A 24,437-nucleotide genomic window follows, 5' to 3' on the forward strand; every position below is an offset into this window, starting at 1 on the left:
AGAATAGAGGCTTTAAAAGCATTTCTTTCTTTTCTTTCTATGCAAAGTGCATGTTTTATATAAGCCCAAAGAGGAAGCGATAGATACAATGAACATTTACAAATTTAAGGGGTATTACTTTTGTACCCGTGGACAAACACATACTGTACCTAAAGAGAATGTATCTGAGTGTATGCTTAACATCCTGAAGAATACTATTATTAAAACGCAGATGCTGATTTCTACAATTCATAAGCATGAGAACAAAGCTAAATGCAAAATATGCTAATTTCTTACAGACATTAGTTATTTCCTTATGGGGCTATAGGAGAGAGCAAACCCCCCCGAATTATTGGCACTCTCCAGTATGATAGTTTCACAGGTTACCAAGGTGGTGCTTTCAAAGGACAGAAACAGGCAGACCTGGATTTCAGCTCAGCTCTTACGTAGCTGTGCAGCATCAAGCTATCACTTAACCTTTCTGAGGCTAAGTAAATTGAGGTAATACGTACCTCAAGGGTTTGTTACATGTGATCTTACATATTGCATATGTTCAGTACATGGTAACTGTTAGCTAACAGGTGGAGCTGATTATCAAAGGCATTAGATTGGACCATATGAAATTTTGTAGATAAAAAATGGCCAAATTTCAGACCCCATTGTAAGGTGTTCCCCTCCTAGGAACCTCAAGAGCACTGTTGCAGTAAGCGAAGCATGGATGGCAAGGCCAGATTCCTTAGTGAGTTTTCCGTTAATAGTCATGGATGGCCTTTTTATCAATGACTAGTTTATAATGTGCTGAAATAACATCCACAATCATGGAGCTCAGGTAACTTAGACTATCCCATTCCTTACTCCCAATGAAGACAAATATTTTACATCATACTAAAGTTAGCATATTAAACTCCTTGCATTTGAAAGGTTACACTTATGTTCCACGCTACTAAGAGTCACAAGTACCCAGGAAGGATGGACACAAGCACACTGTTCACCTGCCCTTTCTAATAATATCAATAACATAGACAAGACTAACTAGACTTTTGGTGATCCATGTACTCTCCTAAAAGCTCGATTTCAAGGTATTTTCTATATTGTTGATTTCCCTCTCAGTCACTCTCCTTTGCACTTGAGGCAGACGTTTCCGGAAATTTCCACTCAGCATGATGTAGAGAAAAGGGTTAATGCTGCTGCTGGCATAGCTGAAACAGATGGAGAGATAATAGCCTACATGGAAGGCCAGCGTGGGCTGCTCCATCTGTAAGTTCACCAGTTGTATCACGTGATACGGGGCAGCGCTTAGGATAAAGACTGCCACTAGCACCAGCACCATCTTTGTCAGCTTCATCACTCTCTCTTTTGGAACACTGGGGTTGTAACTACAAAGGAAACATTAGGATAGACAGAACATAAACAACCATAGAAATTACGGTGCAATGATTTCCTAGAACTTTCATCAACAGAGATGTAATGCAGTTACCATGTGCCCCCGGATATGTTGTGATGAGAGGAGCTGATTTTCCCCCACAACATATAACACATAATTGTGATACAATATCAGACAAATCCAGATTGGGAACATTCTACAGGATACCTGACCAGTACTCCTTTAATGACCTTGAGGTCATTAAAAAGAAGGAAAGTGTAGGAAACTTCATAGACCAGAGGAGACTGGGAAGACATGACAACTAAATGCAATATGGTATTCTGCATTGACTTCTAGACCAGAAAGAAGACTTTAATGGGAAAACTGGAGAAATCCAATAAGGGGTAGATTTTAGTTAGTAGTAATGTACTAATGCCATTTTCTTTGCTTTGACAAATGTGTCATGGTAAGGTAGCATATTAGTGGAGAAACGAAGTGAGTATATAAGAACTCTCTCTACTGTTTATGCAACTCTTCTATTAATTTAAAATTATTCCAAAATAAAAATATTTTTAAATTCCCAAGTTTTATCACGTTATATTATATTTAGATATTTAATAGAAACGTCCCAGGGACATAGTTGAGGCAGATGAATAAGCCTGGGGAATAATACTTTAAAAAGCATGGCAACTGAAAGTCACTGTAAGGTAACGATTCCTCTGCAGTTTATCAGAGTAGTCACCATCAGTCCTCTAACTTTTTCCGTTTTGAGGGATAATTGGACAGTATGAGTTCTGTTTCCTGAGATGCTCTTTGCATTTCTGAGAACAGTGCTGGGAACAAAGTGATCTGCTTTGGAGAACTGTCTTAAAAGGGCTCAAGCATCCTCTCCAGCTGTCAGTGTCTCAATATTCCATGTGATTCCATTTCAACTGTCTTACCAGCTCAGCTGCCTGTGATACATTTAGAAGCTAAATTATTTTTCTATAACTGTGGCTGCTTCCCTTTCCCATTCTAAACAACCCACCCTTAAAGAATGCAATATTTCCAAAGAATTTCAGGAAGCTAAGTGAGAAAAAATGTCAGGGGTCAGTAGAATACCTAAACCTTTGGTACCAGAGTTTCCACGAATTTTGACTCATAGTCAAACTGATAACCTATTTGACTTCTAGGGAAGACGGTGGGTTAGAAGAATCTTAAACTCACCTCATCCCCCACCTACATAACACACACATCAGTGTAAATAGCCCAGAAAATGACCCCCAAACTGGCAGAACAGACTTTCTGTGGTTAATCATAGAGAAGAGGGCACACCAAAAATGGTTGGAAGGACAAAGATGTGGTCAGGAACCCAAGTGACATGTGAGGCTGTCTTCAGGAGGGCAGAAAGCTGCAGGCATGAAGAAGGCAGAGGAGCAGACCCTACACCAGGTACCCCAGGCAGTGGGGACTTGCACTCTGAAGATGAATCTCCACATTTGGCTTTAAAACCAGAGGGGCTTAACTTCACAAGTTTTTACAATCAGTGAGGCTTAACACCTGGAAATTTAAAGATCAGCAGGCTTAGCTTTGGGAGAGCCAAAGTGTGGTAGGAAACTGAGTTCCCACTCTTAAAAAGACAGCACAACAAACAGTCCCTTGGAGATATAGAATAGAAGCAGCAGTTTGAGACATCCATGGGCTTTACTGGAAGATTTATCTACTAATCTCAGAAAATTTGCTGGAGGAGCAAAAATCATTAGGGGACTTCTCCAAGAATAAAAAAGCTGGTGGTGCCATTTCCCTCCCCTGCCCTCCAGCCTAGATAAATGGACACCTAGGGAACCAACGTGAACACTCGCTACCTGGCTTGCTAACAGTGTGTCCCACCCCCTGTTCTCCTCAGAACTGACCTTTCCAACCTGCCCTTGGCAGTCCTCAAAAGTGGCTACAGGTCCTCTCCCAGAGCAGAACTGTGCAAATTTTGCTAATCCTGCATGCCCCAACCGCACATTCTGCGGATCTCCAATATGCCTTTGGGTGGAGCCCATCCAAAGCGCTGCCACAAGCTTGGCAGTGTGCAAACAGCCCTGACAATGGCCAGCAGCACTCCAAAGTGACTCCTGCCCTGGGGAGAGGGGAAGATAACCGCACACACACAAGTTCCACCGTGGCCCCAGCACTGGGCTAGGGGCAGACATCTGGTCTGACTGCAGGCCCTGACCACCAATAAAAGCTTCTCGGGACAACACAGGGAGAGTGCCTTGCAGTTCAGTGTGACTGCAGCTCTGGCAGATGCCTGGTCTGACCCATCTCAAGCCCAAGGCAACCCCGTACTGATCCATTAACAGCACAGTAACAAAACCTTGCCCACAAGAGGCAGAGAGAGCCATTGCAGATGACTGAACTGAAGGCAAATGCAGTTCAGCCATAATAGTAAGCCACACGCAACACATATAGGAGACACCCCTGAAGTGCCGGCTCTGGTGAACAGGGAACATTGCACTGCAGGGCACTATAGGACCTCTTCTTCATAAGGCCACTACTTTTAAGAACAGAAGATGTAGCTGACTTTCCTAACGCATAGAAACAGACACAGTTAGATAAGATGAGGATCAGAGGAATGGGTCCCAAATGAAAGAACAGGACAAAATCACAGCAAGAGAGCCAAATGAAATGGAGATAAGCAATATGCCTATAGAGAATTTAAAGTAATAGTCATAAAGATACTCACTGGACTTGAGAAATTACTGAAGTTAAAAATACACTAGAGGGAATTAATAGTGGAATAGACATATGTGTGCTGCCAAAGTGAGCACAAAATAGTAAAACAGAGAAACAAAAGTCAAAGAAATTCATCACCTCTAAACCAGCCTCACAATGGGATTCTTTGAGTGGAAAGGAAAGACCATAAATGGGAGTAAGAAAAGTAGAAAGCACAAAAGCAACAAAATAAGTATATCTGTATAAAATAAAATATATAAAATAAAAATAAGTATATCTATAAAAATCAGTCCAGGGATTCACAAAATAAAAGGATGGAAAGTATAGCACCATATACCTAAAATATTGGGGGAGGGGAGTAAAAATTTAGTGCTTTTAGAATGGATTCAAACTTAAAAGACCACCAACTTAATACAGACTGCTATATGGATAAGATGTTATATATAACCTAATGATAACCACAAATCAAAAACCAGTAATAGATATGAAAATATAAGCAGAAAGGAATCCAGGTATATCACTAAAGAAAGCCATCAAACCATGAGAGAAGAGAGTAAGAGAAGACAGGAACAAAGACGAACTACAAAAACAACCATAAAATAATTTAAAAAATGACAATAAGTACATACCTATCAATAATTACTTTTAATATAAATGGACTAAATGCTACAAAGATAGGGTGACTGAATGGATAAACAAGTAAGACATATCTATATGTTGCATACCCAAGACTCATTTCATACCTAAAGTCACATGCAGATTTAAAGTGAAGGGATAGAAAACATTCATCGTGCCAATGGAAGTAAAAAAAAAAAAAGCTGGGGTAACATTACTTGTATTGGACAAAATAGACTTAAAAAAAAAGACTGTAACAAGAGACAAAGGATACTACATAGTTATAGAGAGAACAATCTAACGAGAACATATAACAATTGTAAATGTTTATAGAACCAATATGGGAAACACCCAAATACATAAAGCAGCTATAAACAAAAATGAAGGAAGTAATTGATAGTGATACATTCCTAGGGAACTTTAACACTCCACTTATATCAATGGAATGATCAGATAGAAAATCAACAAGGAAACAGTGGCTTCGAATGACACATTGGGCCAGATGGATCTAATAGATATATTCGGAACATTCCATTGTAAAAGAGTGGAATATACGTTGTTTCAAGTGCACGTGGAATGTTCTCCAGAATACATCACATGTTAGGCCACAAAACAAGTCTTAACAAATTAAAAAAGGTCAAAATCATATCATGCATGTTTTTCTGACCATATGCTAGGAAATTAGAGATCAACCACAAGAAAAAAAATCTAGAAAGAACACAAATACATGGAGGTTAAATAACATGCTACTAAATAATGAATTGGTCAATCAAGAAATCAAAGAGGAAATAAAAAAATATTGACACAAATGATAACACAGTGGTCCCAAATCCTTGGGATCCAGCAAAAGCTATTCTGTGAGGGAAGTTTATAGCAATATAGGCTTACCTCAAGAAGCAAGAAAAATCTCAAATAAACATCCTACTCTTATACATAAAAGAGCATGAACAAGAACAAATGAGACCCCAAATCAGTAGAGGGAAAGAAATAGTAAATATTAGAGCAGAATAAATGAAACAGAAACAAAAGCCCGCAGTAGAACAGATCAATGAAACCAGGAACTGGTTCTGTGAGGAGATCAACAAAAGTGATAAAACTTTAGCCAGACTAGGGGCGCCTGGGTGTCACAGCGGTTAAGCGTCTGCCTTCAGCTCAGGGCGTGATCCCGGCGTTATGGGATCGAGTCCCACATCCGGCTCCTCCGCTATGAGCCTGCTTCTTCCTCTCCCACTCCCCCTGCTTGTGTTCCCTCTCTCACTGACTGTCTCTATCTCTGTCAAATAAATAAATAAAATCTTAAAAAAAAAAAACTTTAGCCAGACTCATTAAAAAAAAAAAAAAGGACTCATATAAAATCAGAAAGAGTAGAAATAACAACACTACAGAAATAGAACAAATCATAAGAAAATATTATGAAAAATTATATGCCAACAAATAGGACAACCTAGAAGAAATGAATAAATTCCTAGAAACATGATTTCCCAAAACTTAATCAGGAAGAAATAGAAAATTTGAACAGACTGATTACCAACAGTGAAATTGAATTAGTAATAAAAAAAAAAACCCAACAAACCAGAGTGCTTCCCAGGTGAATTGTACCAAACATTTAAAGAAGAGTTAATACCTATTCTCAATCTATTCCAAAAAATAGGAGAGGAAGGAAAGCTTCCAGATTCATTCTCTGAGGCCAACATGTGCAAAAACCCTCAACAAAACATTAGCAAACTGAATCCAACAATACATTAAAATCATTCACCACGATTAAGTGGGATTATTCCTGGGATGCAAGTGTGGTTCAGTATTCACAAATCAATCAATATGATAGATCACATTAAGAAGAGAAAGGATAAAAACCACATAACCATTTCAGAAGATGCAGGAAAAGCATTTTGCAAAGTACAACATCCATTCATGATAAAAACCCTCAATAAAGTAGGTTTAGAGGGAGGATCCCTCAACATAATAAAGTCCACATATGAAAAACCCAAAGCTAAAGTCATACTCAATGAGGAAAAAGTGAGAGCTTCTCCTCTAAGATCACTACTTTTATTCAACATAGTACTGGAAAGAAATAAGAAATAAAAGGCATCTAAATTGAAGAGAAGTAAAACTTTCACTATCATGCAGCTACGTGATAATATATTAAGAAAACCCTGAAGACTCCACTGAAAAAACCTGCCAGAACTGATAAATGAATTCAGTAAGGTCGTGGGATACAAATCAATATACAGAAATCTGTTGCATTGAGTAGCTAGAAAGAGAAATTAAGGTAAGAATCTCATTTACAACTGCACCAAAAATAATAAAATGCCTAGGAATACACTTAACCAAGGAAGTGAAAGATCTGTACTTTGAAAACCAAAAAACACTGATGAAAGAAATTTAAGATACCACAAACATATGGAAAGGTATTTCATGCTTGTGGATTGGGAGAACCAATATTGCTAAAATATCCATACTACCCAAAGCAATCTACAGATTTAATGCAATCTCTATCAAAATACCAACAGCATTTTTTTCCCACAGAACTAGGACAAATAATTCTAAAATTTTGTGGAACCACAAAAGGACCTGAATAGCCAAAGAAATCTTGGAAAAAGAAGAACAACCCTGGAGGTATCACAATTCTAGATTTCTAAACATACTACGGAGTAATCAAAACAGTCTGGTACTGGCACGAAAAATAGACACATAGATCAATGGAACAGAATAGAGAGCCCAGAAATAAATCCACAATTATATATGTGGTTAATTAATCTTTGACAAAGGAGGCAAGAATGTTCAATGGGAAAAAGACATTCTGTTCAACAAATGGTGCTGGGAAACTGGACAACGACATGCAAAAGAATGAATCTGGACCACTTTCTCACACCATGCACAAAAATAAACTCAAAGTGGATTAAGAATCTAAATGTGAGACCTGAAACCATAAAAATCCTGGAAGAGAGCACAGGCAATAATTTCTCTGACATCAGCCATGGCAACATTTTTCTAGATAGGTCTTCTGAGGCAAGGGAAACAAAAGCAAGAATAAACTATTGGGACTACATCAAAATAAAAAGCTTCTTCACAGCAAAGGAAACTATAAAAAAAAAAAAACACCAAAAAGAGAATCTACTAAATGGGAGAAAGTATTTCAAATGACATGCCTGATAAAAGGTTAGTATCCAAAATATATGAAGAACTTACACAACTCGCCACCAAAAAACCAAATAGTCCAATTAAAAAAATGGGAGAAGATATGAATAGAGTTTTCACCAAAGAAGACATCCAGATGGCCAACAGACCCTTGAAAAGATGCTCAACATCACTCATCATCAGGGAAGTGCATTTCAAAACCACAGTGAGATATCACCTCATACATGTCAGAGTGACTAAAATCAAAGACAGAAAAAGCAAGTGTTGATGAGAATGTGGAGAAACAGGAATCCTCTTGCACTGTTGGAGGGAATGCAAACTGGTGCAGCCACTGTGGGAACAGTATGGAGGTTCCTTAAAAAATTAAAAATAGAATTACCATATGATCCAGTAATGCACCACTGGATATTTACCCCCAAAATACAAAAATGCTAATTTGAAAAAGATATATGTAACCCTGTGTTTATTGCAACATTATTTACAATAACCAAGATATGGAAGCAACTGTAGTATCCATTGATAGACATAAAGAATGTGTGATATATACATTTGATGGAATATTACTCAGCCACAAAAAGAATAAAATCTTGCCACTTGCAATAACATGGATTGAGCTAGAGAGTATAATGCTGAGGGAAATAAGTCAGTCAGAGAAAGACAAATACCATATGATTTCACTCATATGTGGAAGAAACAAAACAAATGAAGAAAGCAAAAAAAAAAAAAAAAGACAAAAAATTAGACTCTTAAAAGTAGAGAAGAAACTAGTGGTTGGCAGAGGGGGTGTGGGTGGGGAGATGGTTGAAATACGTGAAGGGGATATAGAGGGGATTAATTAAGAGGGGATTATGTGTGGGAAATCTAGTGATCTTGTCTGTCCAAAACAAATACAGTAATCTAGTCTAAGGACAACTTTTAATAATATTTTAAAAATCCAACATGTTACGTATTCACTGACTCACTCACTTGAACAACCTGGTATGGATAATTTCAAGTAGAAGATATATTTTTTTTAAAAGATTGATTTATTTGAGAGAGAGAGCGAGCGAGCACACATGCCCGGGAGGGAGGGACAGAGGGAGAGGGGGAGAGCGAATCCTCAGCAGATCCTCCCCAACTCCCCACCCCTCAACTGAGCGTGGAGCCTAGGCAGGGCTCCGTCTCAGAACCCTGAGACCATGACCTGAGCCAAAGTCAAGAGTTGGATGCTTAACTGAGCCACCCAGGCCCCCTAGAAAATAATTTAGATGTATTCATAGAGTTTTAGAGACAAATATCTTTAAAGGTTCTTCCCAAGTCTGTTGTCTTAGTGTAAGTCTTTGGTTTTGTTTAGTCCTAATTAATCTTGTCCTAAATATTCAAATATTAATGAGATCCCTATCCTCCAAATTAAAAAATTAAAACACAAAAATTAGAAAGTTATACATGGCATCTAAGATATTTACATATGTACACAACTCTGCAAAGTGTACAGATAAAACATTTAACATTGATGACAAATATAAAAGTATTCTTTAAATATTATCTTGAGTTCTGTTTACATTTTTGTGAAACCATTACATCAGTGATTGCAACATTTATCACTGAGAGATCCTCAAATAGCTGCTTCAGAACACGTCCTGTTTTCAGAAATTGCTCGTGTAGACATTAATGCCCATATGTCTAAATGTGGTATGTTTCAAGTGATTGTTTAAATTTCTGTTGTAGATGTCTTAGGATCTCTGCATTGTTCTTTCAACAAATAAAGCAAAATAGGGTAAACACTTACCATCTGGCATCCTTATTCTGTTGATACACCTCCCAAGTATAGCATAAAATTAAAATATAGCACACCAAAATCAAAGGCAAAGGGAAAAAAAAAGTTGTTATCGTCAAGTAAAGCGTATACCTGTAAAATGAGAGAGAGAGAAGACATGATTGTCATATTCCCAATGCCAGGAACTTTTACAGTTTACGAGGCATGATTCTCTAATTTTTCAGGGCTCAGGATAAAAGTCCTTGGGGAAAAGTTAAGGATCTTTGCTGCTTTTACATAGAGAAAAATAAAATAAGATAAAACAGAGAGGGGCGCAAACCATAAAAGACTCAACTATAGGGAACAAACTGATGGTTGCTGGAGGGGAGGTGGGTGGGGGGATGGGGTAACTGGGTGATGGGCATTAAGCAGGGCACTTGATGTAATGAGCACTGGGTGTTATATGCAAGTGATGAATCACTAAATTCTAACCCTGAAACTAATACTACACTTTATGTTAACTAACTTGAATTTAAATAAAATCTTGAAAGAAAAAAAGAACTGCAAAAAAAGTCTTGCTCTTCATTTGTTTGCTGGCAACAGTGCTTCTCTCTCCTCCAGCCAAGCTCAAGGCTACTGAGTATGAAAATGTGCGAATATGTATTATTACCATTATCTTTTAGTGTTAATAACAGCAATAGGAACAGCAGGTAGCATTTATTATGTACTAGGCACGGATCTGAGTACTTAAATACTTTAATCCACCGAACCTCTGCCACCCCATGAGTACAATTGCCATTAGTATTCTCCTGTTACAGAAGAACTGTAAGAACTAAGGCCTGGTGGGGTTAAGTGGCTTGCCCGAGGTTCTCCAGCTAGTAATGAGCAGAGGTGGGATTTGAACCCAGACAGACAGTTGAGCTACACATCCCACACTTGTAATAAAGGCTCCAGATAGCTTCTCAAAGGGCCTGTTGTGAAATGAGCCAGTATTTTCCTCCGTGCTCCACCAGAGGAAATTCTCAGGTCCGCTGGCTCCATTTCTGTACAGATTCCAGGTGTCCTCATTCCTGAGGAACCTTGGTGTTGGTGAAAGAAGGTCACCCATGTTGGGTGGTTGCAGACAGGGTGGCAGAGAGAGAGAAAGCACCTGGGACCAGAGGGACTCTGAAAGCTACACAGTGGTTCCAGTCTTGGTTCCCGTAAGAACTTAATTCTGGGAGTATCAACAGAGGCTAGAACCTCAGATTATCCTTTATGATAACCAACCAAAAATAGCAGAAGCAGCTGCTGGTGCAAAACAGTGAATCATTGTCATTTCTTTGACACAGGCTGAAGTCCTACAGTCATCTCAGGTTGTGCTCCTCTTTTAGATACGTTGGGGTCCATATTAGTGTGTCAGCCACCAGTGATTAGATATCATTTCACCTTTAGATTGGTTTTTATCTGTGAGTGCAGCCAGTGCTTAGATACCATTTCACCTTTAGATGGTTTTTAGTGCCACCAGTGATTAGATATCATTTCACCTTTAGATGGTTTTTATCTGTGAGTGCAGCCAGTGCTGGTGGGAGAAATAATGAATAAACAATCGGTCCTACTGATGTTGTAGTCCTCTGGAGTTTTTCGTTACTGGATTTGTAGCCTTGCAAGGGCCTCTACCTCTATCCCTCTTGGGCTGTGACTACATGATGCAGAAATGACTCATTTATTTAACAAGTGGTGGATGGTAAAAAGGAATCTTCCAGATTGACTCGAGGTAATGTAGGCAAAAAGTACCTAGCACAATACATGGCCCTTAGTAAGCCATAAAAAATTTTAGTCATAGAATCCAATGCTGTGTTCAAAATTTCAAAAAAAATTTTTGACTTAATTTTTCCTTTCAAATTAAAATGTGAGGAATCCCTGTATTGGGATTTGGCTGCTGTATTAGTTACCAAAAGCTGACGTAACAAATTACCACAAACCCGATGGCTTGAAACAACAGAACTGTGTCCATTCTGGAGGGAGAAGTCTGAAACTAAGGTGTTGGCAGGGTCGGCTCCTTTTGGAGGCTCTGAGGGAGAATCTGCTCCATGCCTTTCCCCTCGTCTCTGCTGGTTTCTGGCAGTCCTTGGTGTTATTTTGCTTGCAGACACATCACCCCAGTCTCTGCCTCTGTCTCCCCAGGCTTTCTCCTCTGTGTGTCCCTTCAAATCTCACTCTCCTCATGTGAACACCAATCCCTGGATTTGGGGCCAGCTCTAATCCAGCATGACCTCATTTAACTTGATGATATCTGCAAAGACCCTATTTCTAAATAAGGTCACATTTACAGGTACTGAGAATTAGGACTTGAATATATCTTTTTGGGGGGAACACCATTCAACCAAACTCCTGTGGCATACCGATAAGGTCTGAGTCTCAGTAACTCCTAGACCTTTTTGGAAATTCTGCCCCTCTCTTGATTTTTGCATTCCCACTATGTCTGGTTACCATGGATCTTTAAAATCCATATTTAAATATATTTGTGTCCACTGAGGCTACATAATTAAACTCCAAATCTTTTTCTAAAGGTTACCCTCCCCTTAAAATCAAACTACCAACTGAATGTGGAAAGCAGAAAAGTAAGTGGGGAGACTGCCCCTTAGAGGATCCCCAAGGACACTCTGAGCGACTGCTCATGTGTTGACAAGGAGGATGAAGCACTTCACAACTTAACTCAACTCTATTTTTCTTAAGTTTTAACAACCTACCAGAGGACATCGTCAGGGGATGTTAAATCAAAAGCACAACTCTCCACGCCGTCTTTAAATTTGATGACCTTCGAGTAGACCCAGACAGGCAATGCCAGAATGAAGGACGCCGCCCAAAGGCCCAAATTGATGCGGATGGTCTTATACCTCGTTCTCCAACTTGTAAGTCGAAATGGTTGGACGAGAGCCAAGTACCTGCAAAGCCAGTTAAGAAGGGTTTGGGAGCAATCAATAAAAGCACTGAGCTCCAGGGATGAAAGGTTCATGACAAGAGTAAATTATTAGTATTATTATCCTCCCTGAAGCACACCTCTATCAGGGTAAAAGAAAGTTATATTTTTTAAGAGCCGGCTGATACCTGTAGAGAAAACAACTCTTGACCCTGCAAGTCTGAATAAACCACTCGCTGGAATAGCTGGCATTTCCACGAACACACTGATAATGGCGAAATTCAGCCCTGTGCAAACTCTCTTTACAAAGGTGCTTCCCATGTAGGCTAGGCTCTGGAAAACTTTGTCTCTGAGTGGGTTTTCCTCCAGGAGGGAAAGGCCCTCTTTCCAGTAGGGTTTACTGACATGGAGGCAAGAAGAAGGCAAGTGCGCTGGCTGGTAGGAGAGTCTGCGGACAGGATGAGGCTCTGGCCTGCTGGGCCAGACATTTTGCCCAGATGGCATTCCAGTGGGGGTCCCAGGCTCCTGGAGGTTCAGTTCACAGAAGTCACAGTGAGGATACACAGACGTGACTAGCACAGACAGTGCAAAGTCCTTGGGGAACTTAGGCTGGAGGCCAGCAAGGGGAAATGGACTAATTTCATAGGGAAAGGGGTTTTCTTTCTTCTCTGACTTTCCATTTCTGATTCAGAAAAAAGGATAGTCATTAATTAAACTTGAAGTCCTGACATATCAAATATATTTGGTTCCCTAGAAAATTCAAGAAGAATTTTTCAGAGCCAACTGAAAGCTAAAGGGTGAAAAAGAGCCTAGACCCAGAAGGAAGAGTATTTGTGAAAGTGTATTTTTGCTGGAGGTGCGGGTGTTGGAAAGCAGTATTCATAGCCATTAAATTAATGTGACATATGTTTTGATGGTCATTTAATTTTTGTAGAGCTATTTAAGGAAGATCTGTAGAAATAAAAAAAAATTCCCATCCCCTGTTCTTTCAATTTTGCATAAGAGGCAGGACTTTTTAAGGGACACTTAGTTAAGGGACCCTTTGGCATGAAGGGAGATCAGGGCACCCCAGCTGCTCCTCCTTATGCAAACTGCACCTTCATTACCTGTGGCTAAGGAGAGAAGGCCTCCCCGCCCCCCTGCTTTTGAAGGGGATGAAGTAGTGATTGTACAGCAACCCAGCTATCATTCTGTCTGAGATTAAAGGATGATGGAGTCATGGCATCAATAGATTAGCGAATCTTCTCTGTTATATCCTCACCCCAACACCCTCCTTCCCCCAGCTGAAAACCCCTTGGTGGTTTTCCATCTCCTATCAGAAATATTCAGAATTCTCTGAGAAACAAACTGAGGGCTTCAGAGGGGAGGGGTGGGGGAATGGGATAGACCGGTGATGGGTAGTAAGGAGGGCACGTATTGCATGGTGCACTGGGTGTTATACGCAACTAAGGAATCATCGAACTTTACATCAGAAACCAGGGATGTACTGTATGGTGACTAACATAATATAATAAAAAAATATTATAATAAAAAAAAGAAAAATTCAGAATTCTTACCATTACTTGCCAAGCTTTTCTCCACCTGGCCCTGCCTCTCACTCAGGCTGTAGCTTGTGTCAATCCCTCTCTGGCTTTCAAGCTCTCTTCCCTTTCAGGACCAGGTGCATGCTGTCCTACCTGGCTGGTCGATTCTCCTTCTGATTCCTCCTGCTCTTCCTTTGAGTCTCTGTTTAACAGTCTGTGTCTCAGGGAAGCTTCCCCTGACCACTCACTCTATACACGGGCCTGTGACTGTACATGCAAGGGGAACTCTCCTTTGCCTTTCTAGTATGTGTTGTCGTGTGGAAATACACATTTACCAGTGTGACTCTTCATTTAATGTCTGTCTACATGTCAGGAGTGGAAGCCCCGCGAAGGCAGGAACCTCGACTATTACTTTAATGCTGTTGTATTTCCTGTATCCAGCATAAGTCCTGGCCTGTGGTCATACTCAGATATTTGTTGGATGAATGAATAAATGAATAGGGAATTTGGCTCCTACTTACTGACTTTCGATGTTCTAGAGAATCTACTTACAAAAGTAGTCTAGGCAGTTTTCATCTGGAGGCACGTGTTTTTAATTTGGATGTTCACAAAATTTTTTTGTATTGATTTGGAGGTAGGCACCCACTGTTGGAATGTTACACATACTTGTAGTTATTACTAGTCAGAGAAAGAAGGATGAAAATGATCAGAAACACTTGAAATTTATGCTCTATTGAATTGGCAAAAGGCTTACTGATGGCACTGACATGGCCAATGCTGTGGTTATGGCCTTGCAAAGAAAATGCCATTTCTTTTTACCAAATTGCAGATATTATTGAAGTTTTATGCACTTAGTACAGTTGGAACTCTAAGAAATGCTGAAGAGAAAAGGTTCAGTTTTATAGAATCTTCATTTTTCTCTGGCCATGTGAGCCTCTAGAGTGAGGGCAGAGAGAAGGATAAGGGCCCGAGTGTCTTAATTTTAAAATAAAATTTTAGCATACTGTGTCCATTAGATTAAAAAAATGACATTCAGGTGTGTAAGACACACATGCACACGCACACGTACACTCACAGAAAAGAACCCGTGAGCCTTAGGAAATGTATACAGTTGGTCTGTTCCAATGCAGGCAATGTCCATTTATTTGCAGTAAGGTTTACAGAAGAGATGTTTCCCTTCTTTAAAGATAAAGCCAATACTCTCCTGCCTTCAGGGTACAGGGTATGAAGAAGCTTTTTCTAATCTCTGAGAATGGGATTACGATTGGTAAAACCTGTATTATAGGCTGCTTTTCTGCAGTGGGCCTGCGCAGAGCCCTCTCCCTGTGTTGGGCTGCTGATGAGCTCACCAGGCTTTATTCAGGACACTGTCAGCCTTGGCTGGCATCAGCTGAACTAACCAGACCTACTTGGTACATTGATTTTAAAATATGCTGTTAATTATAAATTGAGAAGCACACTCTATATTTTGAAAATTCAAAATATAGCAACAGGTTATAAAAATGCATTAAACATCACCATCATTATTCATGTCTGAATAATAATGATTCGGTGAATGATTTCTTTGAACCTCGCTATTCCTTTGTTTATTCATTTGAAAAACTGCTCATCACTTCCCCACTCCAAAGGCACATGTGGAAGGCTAAAAGACACAGAGCTCAGGAAGGATGGACCCATGGAAATTTAACATAGACCTCAAGACTGACAGTCATTCATTTCACCAATATTTTTTGAGCACCCCTGTGCCAGGCACTGTCACACAGATACTTGGGATATATTAGTGACAAAAGACCCTAACTTTGTGGAATTTACATTTGAGGAGCAGGGGAAGCTGAACTATAAAGAGTACACACATACATCCACACACTAAGTAAATTAAACTATGTGATATATTGGCAGCAAGGGAGAAAGATAAAGTAGATCAGAGCAAGCCGGGGGTGGAGTGGGGTGGGGTGGGGTGGTCAAGTGTGCTGGATTGGCTGAGAGATGGGAAGATGGATAGAGGTTTTAAGTGGGTTGTTCCCTGAGACAATTCCTGTTATGCATATTACTGTGTCTTTAGGGCTCGTTTCTATTTGGGGAATGCTGCTAAGACCTAGTCTGGAGGTCCTAGCATCTGGATGAGGCAGAGACATCTTAGCTTGCCTGCTTCCTACAGAGGCCAGATAAGGAGGTAGTTATGAGCAACCTGCCCTCTCTAGAATAGTCTGGGTCTGAACTGGGCTTCACCACTCACTGGCTCCACAAGTACCCATCATTACTACCAGCTCCTCTAATAACATTAGTTTACATGGTTAGTGAATATGGTTGTGGCACATTCCCGGTCACAGTCGAATGCACTTCTAATGATGTAAAATGACAGCGTTTGCATTAACCAGTCATAACAATGGGTGTAGAAGATGTAAAATATGGTCTTCCTAGTACTGAAGCATCTCTTCATAGCTATTCAGGAGCCCACATCTATTCCCCAGATTCTTTCAAGCTGCTAGGTGATAACAGGAGTCTGTGAAACATTGAACGTACCAGTGAGACATTGAACATACCAGAAGTAGCCCTGGACAGAGTGAGGAGACCTACTGCAGTTCTCAGCTCTGCCACTGACTCGCCATGCGCCTTCAGAAAAGCCCTTCACTTCTTGGGAACTCAGCTTCCTTATTCCAGGAGTGATCCACTCATTCTGGTTTCTAACATTTCATGATCTCAAGATATTTTTATCTTACAGTGAATTATAAATAAAACAAGTTAAAAAGAATGATTTACAAAAAGGAGATTTTAGTGTTTTAAGTTTTCCATTAAAAATATATTTCTATGCAAGTTGGAAAAAATATTTTTAAGTCCTACAATGAAACAGGCAAAGGAAGAGGAGCTTGGCTGTTACAAACCAGCACCAATGTTGCTTAAATTGGGATGAAGCACAGGCACTTCTGAATTATGTTAAGCTGTTTCATAGTTTCTTCACTTACCTGTCCACACTCATCACAGTCATGATGGCGCTACAGGCAAACTGGTTGCAGGTATCCAGGGATGTGATAATGGTGCAGAGAGGCCCCCCAAACACCCACTCTCCTCCCCGGGCCCACTGATGAATAAGAAAAGGCATTCCAATGATGTGAACCAGATCAGCCACAGCTAGGTTGCAGATATAAATGTCAGGAATGGTTTTTTTCCTGGACCTGCAAGAAAAGCAGGGAAACTGAGGATTGATATTGAAAGTATGCACCTTCTTCAATTTATGCCACCTGTTACAAGTTGTTAATTGTCAAAATGAATTTTAAAAGAAGTTCAAGGAAAACCTACACAAATGCACATATGAATGCCTAGTCTTGTGCATATTTAAACATTCTGAACTATTTATCTGATAACTTACTGTGGTGGCTTAAAAATTTGGCCACAAATTCTCCGATATTGCTTTCAAAAGATGGGGCCTAGTTCCCTCCCTTTGAGGGTGGTCGAGCTTAGCAACCCACTTTTCACAAATGGAATATGGTGGAAATGACAACGCGTGACATAAGAACATAAAGGCATTATAGGGTTCCTCCTTGCTCTCTCTCAGATCACTTTCTCTGGGGTAGTCAGCTGCCATCTTGGGAGGATACTCAAGCAACTCTGTGGAGAGGTCTACATGGAGAGGAGCTGAGGCCCCCTGCCAACAGCCAGCACCAGTCTTCCAGGTGTGTGAGTGAGCTACTTTGGAAGTAGGTGCTCCTGCTCCTGCCGAGATGACTGTTGCCTTGGGGACAGCTTAACTGGAGCTTGATGAGAGACTCCAAGCCAGAACCACCCAGCTAAGCTGTTCCTGGATTCTTGCCCCTTAAAATGACGTGAGATAATAAATGTTTATTGTTTTAAGCCATGCAGTTTTGGGGGTAATTTCTGTGTAGCAACAAATTAAACCAACTCTAAGCTCACTCAGGCAAAGCGCTTAGTCCTTGCTTATGCCTAGCACCAAAAACAGCTGAACAGGAAAAACAAATGGTTTCCATCGTGTAATGCATTTTTTCCCCCCACTGAAGCAGAAGTCAGTCCCAACAGGTCACTGTTAAAGAAATGTCAGCCTTTACTTAGAAGTATTCCAATAAATCTAACCCATTTGCAAAGACTATAAATTAAGACCCTGAAATCCAGATAGTGTGGAGACGAAATCTGAAAAGAGTAAACTGGTAGAGGGCTCGGAGAATGATCTCATGGCTCTTGCTGGGGGCAGTGAATTTAGTCCTATCTAGATATGGCACTCTTCTCTGTAGGCAAAAGAATTTTCTAAGAACAGAAATTTAAATTTAAAATTCAGTTGGTCCCTATGTTCAAGGAGTTGGGACATGCAATAATAAACAGGTAACATCTTTTTCTAGGAGATGATATCCATTAGTTCAACAAACGTTTTATTGCACACCAATTCTATGTCAAGCATAATGTGCTCTGGGGCTGCTAAGCTAAGTAATCTATAAACTGTAACATCAAGGAGCTCGTAGTCTAGGTATGTCTAAATAAACGATCACTGTGGTGCGATGAGAGAAAGCTAGAGCAAGCACAAGGAGCACACAAAAGGGCCTCTAACCCCCTCCCCTGGGCACAGTCAAAGCGGATTTCTTGGCTGAAGTGACATCTGAACTGAGGACAAATAAGACTTTAAAGAGCACATAAAAATTGGCCCTAAGATTATGCCACAATTGCTAGTTCAGGGCTTTGCTCTGTGTTTGGAGGCTTGTGTGTGTCTTTATTATTCATTGGCTGAAAATTCTACAGCCTGTGAACTTTATTTCTAAGCCAGAGAATCCTCCTGTGAGACTAGTCGGCGAGGATATTTTACCCAGAGCCTGGCAAGGACACTTAACTCAGCGACCACACTCTGGGCATTGTTGATGCCATGTTGGTTCCTTGTCCCCAGCAGGTGGTGACTTATATCATAAAGACCCAAAATGAGAAGAGATTTGAGGAAAAGATCTTGTCAACCAAAAGAGCAGCCAAGCGACTGTCCTTGGTTTCTCATCCTCTGTCTTCTCCAGGCTTTGGGCAGTGGGAGATGGGGAGGGGTGGAGGAGAACAGACCCTAGAGGTCAGGTAGAAAGAGTTCCACATTAAAAAAAAACAAAAAACAAAGCAAAAATACCACAAAAATCCCCTCATAAATCTTAGTCTATAAACAGATGTTATTTTCATTTGAATTGGGATATAAACCATAAGTGGTTGCTTAGGGTCTAATTGCAGCAATTAGATTCATGGCCCTTGCTCTTCTCTAGACAGGCACCCATCCTTTACTGATAATGAATTATGGTAATTCCATTGTTGAGGACAGTACAGGCCATTAACTGGCAATTAAAAAGAATTAAATTAAGTGTTTCTAGAAGATATTCTGTATAGAAAAAGAGAATTCTGAAGCAAATGATGATCTGGGCATGAGATAATAAGGCAATAAAAACAGCGCATTATGTTTATTATTGCTTTCTTTACTAAAAGTGACAACATAGAAATTAAAACAAAAATAAAGAGAAATTGTAAAATCTCTACCTATACAACTTGCATTCTTTTTTTAGGTCTAATTTATCTCCAGATTTTCCATTGCCAGACTTCATTAGATTTCTGTCTCTCATGACCCAAACATTTAAAATAAAAAATGTAGACTAGTGACTATTTTAGTTAACATGTTTTCCATATGGTTAACATGGCCATATCTAAGGCTCAATAATCTGAAGAATGATAAAGTAAACTATGGTATTCCACATTACCCTACAATAAATTATATAGTTGTTATAAATCCTAGTTTGCAAGAGTATTTAATCAAAAGGGATACGTACTGATTAAGTAAAAAAGTCCCAATTATGTATGTAGCATAAATTTATGTAACATTTAAATAATTTATTTCAACATGGGTTTAAAAATATGCTGGAATATTATATCAATTGATTACAATGACTATCTATTGGGTAATAGTAGTAAGACTGATTTTGACTTTAAAATTTTTCTATTAAAAAACGTGTTTACTTTTTACAGTCAGAAATAACAATATATGCTATGGATTAAAGAAAACTGCTAAAACATACAATGCCACACATGCAGGAGGCTGCTTTGCTGATCAGCTTGCTCTCAAATCCATTTCCTACCCTTCTCCAGCTGTGTTCCTAGGTGTCCTTGCCAACTGGCTTTTGGTTGGTTTTGGCCAATAGGAAGCACTATTGGAGGGAAACTGGAAGATGGAGGAGAGGAGAGGCCAGGGAATTTCCTTGTTCTTTCTGCTGTTGGCATCTCTGGGCAGTGGCTGCATTCCATCTATGGCTCCACCTTCATCCTGTAGTCCCTATTCCATGGTCCCAGATCCCATTATGGCTATAGCTCCCGAGAGGTGGCCCAGACTCCTGAGGTCTGTAAAACCACCTGCCTCCTTTTCTCCGTCCAACTCAGGGCCAGGAGAAGGGTGGTGGTGTTGGGGTGGGAGATGGTGGTAGGACACGGTAGTAGCTTCCTGCTTTTGTGTATCTCTGGGTGGCCTTACCAGCCCCTGTTAGGCATTTAACTCTAGTTGAATTAATTTCCTATTGTGAGCCAGCCCCAATGGATTAGTAGTGATTTTGTGAAGCACTGTGCTGAGAAGAATTCTGAGTCTTCACACAGGCACTACTTATAGGACAAACCTGTGCACAGATCAGAGATGATTGGCATGGATGGGAGAGTTTAGGGTCAAGTGACATATTTGCCAACCTTGCTCTGGATACACAGTGTAATACAATTGAAAAAGAACCTGACTGGGAATTCATTTTCATTTCTGTGCCCTCCTTGTGTCCTTGGGCAAGGCATTCAACCCCTTTAGATTACAGAGTTGTCTTGATGCACTGGACCATCACAAGGAGGCTCTCTCAACAACCTTCCAGTTCAGGTGAATAGATGTAGCTGAAAGGTTCTGCAGTATCTAAAACATAGGGTATGTGTGCAGCAAGAGTATGGTCAACCCCAGCAAGAGCTTACATATGGCTGACACTCTGAGAATGGCTGAGGGCTGGGTCAGAGGGAGCCAGTAGTTGTGATTTAAACTGGGTGGGGGAAAGGAAGAGGCCTTGTTCTAAGTATTTCCCCTCCCCGTCTATCTTAGCAACTGGTCTTCCACCATTAGATCATTAGCGTTCCTTCAGGTTAATTCATTGACCCTCTTGTAATCTCTGTATGAAATGCAGATACCATTGGGAGGGTTTAAAGTAAGGTGTTTCAGAAGTTCATGATTTAGTGTGAATTTGTTGACTTGACAGGGAGTTGAGGTCAGGGAATGACAGAACAAGGACTTTTTATCTATCAGGAAGAAGGGCATCCCTTCGAGTCTTTGCCAACATGAAGCTGTCAGTAGACAGGTGAAAGATGTGTTCAGGAGGTGGGGGTGAGAGACTGATGGAGAAGAACATCCTCCCCTTTGTGGAAGTAGCTTCCCAGGGCCCACTGTGACTGTGGAACATAGTTGTGTAATGGGGTTGAGTTCACTAGTCCGTCTGAAGAATAAAAGGAAGAAATGATCATGTTATAATTGGCCCAATTTCCCTCCTACATTTTCTAATCTGGCTTCCTTTTGACTACCTGTGAATTTAACGTGTGACAGACTGGTAATGATCTGGCCTCACTACTTTATAGTCACCTTCCTAATGCACAAATTGCTTCTTACTTTTAAAAATAGCCACATAGAACCTCTTATTCTGGAAAATCCATCTTCCTTAAACCTATTTTTTTCATACATGTTTCTAGTCTTCCTTTGCAAAGTCAGGAGTTAGTTCATTGCTTGCTTCCCAGCATCGCTAATGATCTTACCGACTTTTAGTTCTATTCATCTTCTCCTGAGACAAATACTCATCATAAATGCAAAGTCCCTAAAACTTTAAATGTATCTATTTCTCCTTATTTTTAGTGTAGTCTTAGTGTTTTAATTAAGCCACCCATCTGTTAAGAAGGTAACAAAAGATCATGGCAAGGCATGATGAAAATATTAATACAAATTGCCTTAAAATTTTTGGAGAGCAATTTTCAAAAAAAAGCATTAGGTAAATTCCTAATTCCTAAGCCAAAAAAAATTAAAATTAATTTGCTTTCACATTACTTTAGAAAGACTAATACATTTTTTGGAGAGCAATTTGCAAAGAAAAATATTAAAATCTTACTAATTAAAATTAAGTTGCTCCCAAATGTTTTTTGAGAGACTAGAAGATTCATCTTAAATGCTTCATTAACATATATCTTCTCACATATTTTCTATAAATGGTAATGATACAAAGAAAGCACAGATTTTTCCACAATCATTGCAAATAAATTGGTCAGTATGATGGCTCAGGTTTTCTTTTTTCCAGTTAAATGATTATTTGCTTTATGTTGAGAATCTGTTTCCAGGAATTATAGCTCAGTATCGACTTTTGGAAGAGTTCATATTCCACATTTCTTCTTTTTTCCAGCTTTGTCTCCAGATGAGTAGATAGGTTCAGGCCATTATCTATTGGTGTAATTTGAGGGGAATCAAGAATTTTCTCTTGCCCCAAATACCTCTTCGACAGCTTGTCACAGGGTCTGAAATCTAACATTGAAGAGTCTTTGCATATAAAATTTGCCTATATAAAATGCAACCATATCTGCAAGGCCAACACATTATAAGAACTTGATTTCTCTCCAGTGGGGCCGAGGCTTTATGGGTGTGAGGCACAGTACGTGTATCTCTAGCAGACAACAGTAAAAATATCAAGGAGTATGAGGGAAAGATGGAAAGAGAAGTGGGCAGGAGCAACATGCAAACAGGAGACAGCTAGAAACATTCTCGTGTTTCTGACTATTAACTTTCTATTTGGCACTGTTGCCTCCTTGAGGCTTCCTGAGAATATCTGATTACTTCTGTTTCCCTTCCTGGAACTCATTATTTGAACCATCTTTTTTTTTTTTTCCTTTTCACTTGATTATTTTTAATGTCTTGTATTATTTTTCAATTTTGTGTGTTTAAATCTTATCTTTTCCACTAGTCTGTGAACTTTTTAGAGTCAGATACCGCCACATTTCTTTGGTATTTTCATAACCCTTGGTGCTAGTTTTGCAAAGGTATTAGTAATACATATTGCATTGAACTGCTTCTAGCATTTAAAAAAATTAATGTGAAATGCTTGAAAGTCCAGAAACCAATATTACCCTGTATGTTACCAGGTAATCTATTATTTCCCAGGTTGAGCTTTCTGCCCTGGGGTTGAGAGGAAGGAGGAAATTACCCGAATGAGGTGGGAGATGTAAAGCGAGGTCAGGAAGTGCTCCGGAGCAGACGTCTCTCAGTTTGGCCTACATGGCGCTGGTCTACACTGAGGGGAACAGCCCACCCTCTGTGACTGCCGGAATCTTTGGGTGATCAGGTGGAGTCTCTCTTTCTTGCCCAAATGAGTGCAAAATAGCCTCTTCCACCAACTGAGGAGGGCAGGTTTTTTTTTTTTTTTAAATAAATATAGAAACTCCATCTGTATTGGCTCTATAAACATCTCTGGGCTGTACACAGTATAAGTCTTACTGTCGATAAAATGGTTGCGTTGCAGTTCTACTCCACGCCTGGGCTCCAGCTCCAGAGATTCTGAATTAGTCAGTCTAGGATGAAACTATGTATTCGGACTTTTGAGAGCTCCCTAGGTGATCCGATATGGAACTAAGATTGAGAATCACTGCTCTAAAAATTCCCTAACCCAGCAGTAAGCATTGGCTTAGGTCTTTTCATTTTGAGTTTTGCAACTCAGATGTTACTTAATACATGATGCGAATATCTGTAGAATCTTCTTTAATGATCTTAACCAAATATTTCCTAAAACCGATTTCATTAAGAAAAATCCTATAGAGGGAAAAGGATTCATTTAGTGAGTATAGAATGTGCCTAAATTAGGGAAAACAATAGAAGCTCTTACCTTATTATAGTGAATACAATGAGGATGTTGCCAACCAGCCCCATTGAACAGATAATCCCAATCATAGAAGGGAGGATGATTGTATCTACGATGCTGAGGGTTTGATAAGAAAACTCTTTATTGCAGGATTTGTTTAAAAGTTCAGCAGAGGTGTTCCAACAGGATGAGCGAATTGAATTCATTGTTCATGAACTTCCAGTGGTTAAAGCTGTGAAGGAATAAGAAGTTCTTTCTTTAATGAATTTTTGAGGCAGTTCCATGAACATAGCATTTCTTTAACTTAATTGAAAAAAAATTTATTGGGGCCTTCTTTGTACCAAGAATCCATGCAACATAAGATTCCAGGTGAATATGACAGCTCTTTGTCCATGATGGCCTCACGGAATATCAAAGGGGATGTGTAAAGAGCAAATTACAGAACAGCGTACTGTGGTAATATGCGTTTGTTATCCCACCTTAGTGTAGTACCTTCTTTGAACATTGCTGATACTTACTCAGTACATGTGGTGCTGGTTGTTTACAGCTGCCATCTGTTCTTATTGGTCTGTGTGTCTACTTGGACTGACTAGTACCCCTGCAGTACTTAGGTTGT

General features: G+C 39.8%; 1 protein-coding gene across 1 annotated transcript; it reads right to left on the minus strand.

Moving 5' to 3' along the window:
* Nucleotides 1–1,039: 1,039 nt before the first annotated feature.
* Nucleotides 1,040–24,027, minus strand: MCHR2 (melanin concentrating hormone receptor 2). The gene is made up of 5 exons (XM_045806935.2): nucleotides 23,846–24,027; nucleotides 16,922–17,131; nucleotides 12,266–12,460; nucleotides 9,567–9,686; nucleotides 1,040–1,355 (listed from the first exon to the last, which is right to left on the minus strand). Exons 1-5 carry the CDS (start codon nucleotides 24,025–24,027, stop codon nucleotides 1,040–1,042), a joined length of 1,023 nt encoding a protein of 340 aa, XP_045662891.2.
* Between the last annotated feature and the right edge of the window lie 410 nt (nucleotides 24,028–24,437).

The sequence above is a fragment of the Ursus americanus genome, chromosome 11, assembly GCF_024610735.1.
Source record: "Ursus americanus isolate L20-20 chromosome 11, mUrsAme1.1.p, whole genome shotgun sequence".
Lineage (NCBI taxonomy): Eukaryota > Metazoa > Chordata > Mammalia > Carnivora > Ursidae > Ursus > Ursus americanus.